This window comes from Nematolebias whitei, chromosome 20, assembly GCF_014905685.2.
Source record: "Nematolebias whitei isolate Nwh7 chromosome 20, NemWhi1, whole genome shotgun sequence".
NCBI lineage: Eukaryota > Metazoa > Chordata > Actinopteri > Cyprinodontiformes > Rivulidae > Nematolebias > Nematolebias whitei.
The window spans coordinates 26,861,487-26,868,493 of record NC_056517.1 but is presented as its reverse complement, the minus strand read 5'-3'; the positions used below and the strand labels follow the sequence as shown (position 1 = coordinate 26,868,493).

General features: G+C 42.1%; 1 protein-coding gene across 1 annotated transcript; it reads right to left on the bottom strand.

Annotated features, from left to right (window-relative positions):
- Positions 1 to 580: 580 nt before the first annotated feature.
- LOC119426386 (V-type proton ATPase catalytic subunit A) lies at positions 581 to 6,852 on the bottom strand. Its single transcript, XM_037693950.1, has 14 exons — positions 6,781 to 6,852; positions 4,508 to 4,610; positions 4,233 to 4,361; positions 3,800 to 4,014; positions 3,589 to 3,726; positions 3,352 to 3,503; positions 3,112 to 3,274; positions 2,926 to 3,034; positions 1,956 to 2,078; positions 1,572 to 1,686; positions 1,414 to 1,477; positions 1,134 to 1,337; positions 960 to 1,054; positions 581 to 836 (listed from the first exon to the last, which is right to left on the bottom strand). Exons 2-14 carry the CDS (start codon positions 4,587 to 4,589, stop codon positions 581 to 583), a joined length of 1,845 nt encoding a protein of 614 aa, XP_037549878.1. The 5' UTR covers positions 4,590 to 4,610; positions 6,781 to 6,852.
- Positions 6,853 to 7,007: the final 155 nt, after the last annotated feature.

Genomic DNA, 7,007 nt, shown 5'->3' with positions numbered 1-7,007 from the left:
ACTTAAAACAGAAGACTTTTATATCGGTGAGTTATTTTGATGGAATGGTCAATGTCCGATATTTAATTTTATCACTTATATCGGCCGATACCATGCCAATAATATCGTGCATCCCTATTAAATTGCATGTAACTTATGAATAATTAAATATTTCCCAGACAGGGTACAGGTAGAGGACCACCATCTCTGTCCTAAATGCTCAAGTGAAGCCAGCTGAGGATGATAGCTTTCTTTTAAAAACACCTCAAATTAACTGTTGCATGAATATAACACAATTCATATAACAATTTACAAGAATTGGCTGCAATGTTTGCACCTAAGCATAAATCTGAAAACTAAATTGTAATAAAAATATTGTTTTTTTGTCACGATATGTTGATTCCCATGAGGCTTTTTAGATGACTCACTTCCTTTTTAGGATCTTTTTTTGTCTGTGTTAATGTCGGCACTGATTGCACCTGCTGCGAGAGCTGCAATATAAAAACTTATTATTCGTCACAGGAATCTAAGCTTTACAACAAGCTCATTGGATATTTAAACACAGGAAACAGTAAGGGTTTGACTTATTCCTGGTCTGTCATTAAACTAAACAGCCACGCAACATTTTTAGCTCCAGTTTTGAAGCCGACCCTGCTGTAAACGTCTCCTTCCACCTGAAACAAACCTTGAATTTCATGGAGCTGATCCTGTACAGGATTTCTCCCATGTGCTCCCTGATCATGGCCCAGGTGATCTTGTTGTCGCTCTGAGCTGTGGTCTCCACTGCGTGCCGGGCCATGTCATAGAAAGCTATCATGTTGGACAGAATGCCCACCGTTTTGTAGAAAGGACAGAACCTGAGGAGACAATCAGTAAATAGTGGATTAAATCCTCTTTAGGGGATTTAAAACAAGTTATTTAACATAAAAAATATTCACGTGGGTTCCAGGATGTTACGTCTAATCAGAAAAATCCCCTACCTGTCATAAGGAGTGTAGCCATTCTGCTGCAGGAAGTCATCTTTAATGAGTTTAGCCACTTCCAGGGTGATTTTATCAGTTTCTGCCAATGAAGCCTGTGAAAGTGAAGTTATTACTTCAAAGCTGGAAGATGTAAAAACAGAGTGTTTATTCGTGCAAGCGCTGAGGACTCACCTTTCCAACAAGCTGCACAATCTCAGCCAGGTCCTCCTCCTCCTGCAGAATCTCCTTCGCCTTGGTACGCAGAGGCACGAACTCTGGGAAGTGTTTGTCGTAATATTCATCCAGAGCCCGGGTGTATTTGCTGTAGCTAATGAGCCAGTTGACAGAGGGGAAGTGCTTCCTCTGAGCCAGCTTCTTATCCAGACCCCAGAACACCTAAGAGGGGAAGTACGGGCACTTAACAACAAGATTAATTATTTAGAGTGACGAGAGGACCAGACTTATCGTTTACCTGAACAATACCGAGCGTGGCTGAAGTGACGGGATCTGAGAAGTCACCACCAGGAGGCGATACACTGGAGACAAACACTCATTTAGCTGCTGGGTTTGAGTTCAAATAAGAAAATATCACGGGATTGGCTCTCTCTAGTGGTAGAAAGATGAACTCACGCTCCCACAATACTGACGCTGCCCTCCCTCTCAGGGTTGCCGAGACACTTGACTCTTCCAGCACGCTCGTAGAAGGAGGCGAGTCGGGCGCCCAGGTAGGCAGGATATCCACTGTCTGTGGACAGACGGAGAAAAGATTTTCTATCTATAAACTATTCACCGTTTAAAAAACACAAAGTCTTGCAATTTAAACTTTGTAAATATTCCACAACACTTTACAAGGATGCATTTTTGTTCAAAATAGTAATTTTATAAAAACAAGTTGTGTTGCATTTCGTTTCTTTTTTGGAAAAACAAAAACGAGGAAGGCTGGGAGGTTTAAAAGATGAGTGACATAAAAAAAATTAAAAAAAGACACGCAATTGCTTCACAATATTAACGTACCAGCAGGCATCTCAGCCAGACGGCCTGAAATCTCCCTGAGAGCCTCGGCCCAACGGGAGGTGGAGTCAGCCATCATGCTCACGTTATACCCCATGTCCCTGAAGTACTCTGACAAAGTAATCCCTGCAAAAATACACAAACAAAAAATAAAATATGATCACAAAAGAAAAGCAGAGGAGTGTGTTTATCCAGATTGAATTTGAAGGGTAGGCCTGTCACGATAACAAATTTTGCTGGGCGATTAATTGTCTCAGAAATTATTGCGATAAACGATAATATTGTTTGAAATTTGACAATAAGTAGTAATGTCAAATTTAAGAAGAAATGTTGGTTAATTGTGTGTAGTACCTCTTTTTGACAACTGGATGGCAGTATAAGACTGTTTGAACCAAAGGATGGATGTGAGGGAGCGAGCAGCGTGCCTCTAAGAAAAATGAGAGGAAGGCCCCTTGACGTGACGTGGGCTGTCTCTCGTTCCTTTTTAACGGTTCTCAAAATGGCGGACGCTCGGTGTGGTTTGAGCTCTTTAGCATTTTTCACACAAAGCTTTTAATAAAAAGTCAGTAAACAAGTTCTTGGCTTCTTTTTTCAGAGAAAAACAACTTTTTAGATGAAGGCACGAGTTTCAACCGTGAATTTTTGGAGCTTCGACAAGACGGAGGTTTTTTCCCCTGAGGTCAGCCTGTTAGCTTAGCTCGTAGCTTAACTTCTCAGCTTAGCTTCTTTTAACGATCCAAAAATGCGATTTTGAATCATTAAAACAGATTTTAAAAGAGAAAAGAGAAAGGGAGGGGTCAGTGAAGAGCACCGGAGGTGAGCTTTTTATCATTCAGTGTCTTCAGTAGAAAAAGAGACACGAAGAAATGATAAAGCTGATAAATGAAAAAGAGGTTGATAAATTTAATTTATGATGCGATTAATTCATTTGTTTATCGCGACAGGCCTATTTGAAGGTGTTTTGTGTTCGTACCTGTGTAGATAGAGGCCTCTCTGGCAGCGACGGGCATGTTGGAGGTGTTGGCCACCAGTGCTGTTCTCTTCATGATGCTCTCCGTTTTTCCATCCACCTCCATGGTGAGCTGATGGGAAACATAACGCCGTTACTGACCCTGTCCCTTTAATTCACATACAAACAGGTATAAAGACCGCCACCCACCTCGGGGAAGTCTCGCAGTACTTCTGACATCTCATTTCCACGCTCCCCGCAGCCTACATAAATAATGACGTCGCTGTTGGAGTATTTGGATAGGGACTGAGAGATGACAGTCTTCCCACAGCCAAAGGCTCCTGGAATGGCCGTGGTTCCTCCCTGCACACATCTTCACATCGAGAAGAGAGTTCACCAACAGGACTATGTTTTTGTAAAGGTTTCTTTGAGGTAAAAGGTGAAACATACGGGAAAAGGGCGTCCAGCACTCTCTGCCCAGTCAGCAGCGGGTGATTTGCGGGCAGCTTCTCTGTGACAGGCCTCACCTGTCTGACAGGCCACACCTGCACCATGGTGAACTTCTCCTTTATGCCCTCAAACTCCAGCTCCATCACCACATCCTGCCACAAAGACCCACAACATCAACATAAAACAACATCCAAGCAGCCGGTTGTAAATCTGTAGCTGATGCTCTGCTGAACTCACGGAAATGTCATAGCTTCCAGGTGGAGCCACGTAGGTCACAGTTCCTCTGTTCTTAGGAGGCAGCATGATTTTGTGCTTGATGAGAGAGTTCTCGTAAACCATGCCGTAAATATCTCCTCCTGTGATGTGACTTCCAACCTACCAGTAAGAAAATAAGAATATTTAATCAGACGATTAAGAATGAAAGCCCACAGCCTGAGCAGACTCGTACCCGCAGGCTCTTGCTGGGAGAAAACTCCCACTTGAGGTCTCGATTCAGAGCCCCGATGTTGACTCCTCTGGGGATGTAGATGCTCTTTGTGAGATCGTTGATGTCCTTTAGGGGTCGCTGGATACCATCAAAGATGGACCCCATGATTCCTGGACCCAACTCGACAGAGAGGGGCTTCCCTGTCCGCAGCACAGGGTCTCCCACCGACACACCAGCTAAACTGACACTCAGGAAAACACACCTAATTAGGTACGAAGGATTGTTTGTAATATAAACTCCTGCAGGAGTGTAATAATTCCTGTAATGTACATATGTAGTACTATAAAAGCAGAAAAAAACATCTAAATATAAAGTGTTCACTAATAATTTATGTGAAACGTTAACCTTTAATAGCAGCCAAATAAAGATGTCTCTATGTTAACTGTAAGGATACACGTCTCCTCGTAGACCTGGATGGTGGCCATGTCTCCCTCCAGCCGGATAATCTCCCCCACCAGCTCACTGTGACCCACACGGACCAGTTCATACATGGCTGCTCCCGCCATGGCCGTGGCTGTCACCACTGGAAACGAAAACATTATGAGACAGATGTAGATTTGTCCACTAGTCCTAGCGTTTCTTTTAAACTGTACGCCAAAACTTGTATTAAGATTAAAACCTATAAGTGATTATTTTCATAAATAAAGATGGCGATGTTTATGTGCAAACCTGGTCCAGAGACACCATGCACGTATCCAAACTGACTCTCTCGCTCCTCATCTCTGATCTTGGGCAGCTTGGACATGTCCATCTTCGCAGGTCAATGTTCTAACTGGAATAAGGAGGAAGAGGACATGACATAAAACATAAAAATCTATTTAAAAAGTCCAGTTGTGAAGTCCACTTGCAGCTCTGAAGCAGCCGAGTTTAAAAAAAGTGATTTAGTTTCTGTTGACAAAGTCAATAAGAGCAAGTACAGCATGTCTATGAACTAAGATAAATGATAAACTGTACTTAAATAGCACCTTGCTATCTGATCGAGATATTCAAAGCGCTTTACACTACAATCTGTGCCCTCATTTAACCATTCATACAGCACTCTACTAGATCTATACAAAGAATAATCAGAGCTTTATCACATTCATACACCGATGGGACACACTTCCGAGGCAATGAGGGGTTCAGCGTCTTGCCCAGGGACACTTCAGCATGCGACGTGGAATCGAACGTTCGCATTGGAAGACGACTGCTCTAACCACTCATCCACAGCTGCCCCCATGACGACATGAAAACACTCAAATATAACCAAGATGTTTGCGTTTTAATATCCAGCGCATTAAACGAATACGTTATAATTTGCATTGAAGTAAATAAATATTTAAATGTGCAGTCACGAAATCAAATTTATCACAATTTTAAAAAATGTTAAAACAACCTATTAAGTGAATAAATAACTAAAGCATTGTATAGTGTCTTTTTAGCACCGTTTTTCTGCGATAACCAGAGAAATCTAAAGAAAAATACAAAAAACACTGACGCTCACTACTTCTACAAGTCAAGGGGGGCCTCCTATAGCTGTTTTTTCTTTAATCAGCAGTTTCTTTAAGATTTGAATCCAGAGACGCACAGTGCAGCAGGAGCAAGCTGTCCTCAGTTGTGACTTCATCCCATCCCCCCCCGGAGACAATGTAAAGAGTTCAGCTCAGCTTCATGTGCTACATACTGCATCCATCGGCCTCAGTGGATTACACCGACATGCTAACTCTCTGTGCTTTTTGCACCCACCGATCTGTCCTTTTCCGTCCTTCCCATTGATGTACACAGCTTCCTGTTTACGCCAGGCTGCCTAATCCATCTGTGCAGCTCCACCATGAGATCTGCAGGAGAACTGCAAAATTTAACCCCCCCTTTGGTGTTGCTCTGGCATAAATGCTCCAAAATATAATACAAGTAGAAATTATATGCGGGACAAACTGAGCTCGTGAATTCATGCATGAATGTTTAGCGTCAGTGCAAAAAAATAAGGTTTAAAAAAACTGGACTTGAGAATAGAATTCCAGTTGTGTTTGTTTTTTAACCATTTTTTTTTTAGGATTGATCATGACCTGGATGACTGATAATCTCCACCAGCGTTTAGTCCGTGTCATAATGGCTTGCTGAGACTTATACAGATGTTGTTCCAGCAGCTAATGTATCAGACAGAGACCACTGTCCACCTGCTTTAATAGAAAAAACACACATCACACATGTAGACCCCAAACTAAAACTTCTACTGCTGTGTTGTTAAATTAAATGTACTGCAAGAAGTCTATGATTTCTCATAACTCCAGTTAGAGCTGTGGACAGTCACTTGGTCATATGATTTTGGCACATGACTGGCTGGCTGTGAGTCTTCTTAAGGAAGTGGAAAATATTGCAATACTGCAAACTGTGTGTGGAAATTCTGCAAAAAGCTGACAACAGTTCCCTGAAAACTGAGCACAATAATACAGGTTATCACATTATTATTACACTGCAAACCGGTTCCAATGTGTTTGGGTGATTTTAACTGTTAACTCCTTGCATTAATGTAAAGATCATCAGGTTTGTAAGCGGATCGTGTCTCTTGGATAAATTCCTCGATGACAAAACTGAAAGGGTTTTGAGTCCGTGATGATGCTGGTCAATTTTCACAGGTTTAATCGCGACTAGCCTTTACCGACACCGTAGGAAAACGTTCAAATCTGCTCAGTAAATCAGAATTATGCCCGTTTCTCATTTAACTCACCGTAAACGTGAACGGTGTTAGCTAACAGTATAGGTAAAGGTATCAAAATGATAGCTAAGACTGCTCTCGGCCTCGTTCAAAGAAAAGAGAATTGCTGCCTCTGCCGTTTTTCTGCTACAAAAAACGCCGCAAAACGGTTTTATTTTCATCAAACCTGTTCGTTTAAGCGACTAAATGCTAAAACTAAAGTGTTATGTTCGTCGACTAGTCGTGAAGTGTGAAATTACTGTCTTACCTCGAGAGAGAAACGGTTGATACTGCGGTGCGTGACAGCAGCCTGAGGTCAGCTGACTTCATTCAGTCGGGTTTTTTTTTCTTCTTCCTCACTGCGGGGCCTTCGTGACCGCCGCCATTTTGGATCCGCCCCGGGACTACATCAAAGATCGTCTACTTCATATTGATGAGCCACTACACTAGCAAAATATACAATCTGTAGAAATAAAAAATATTTACATTTATTAA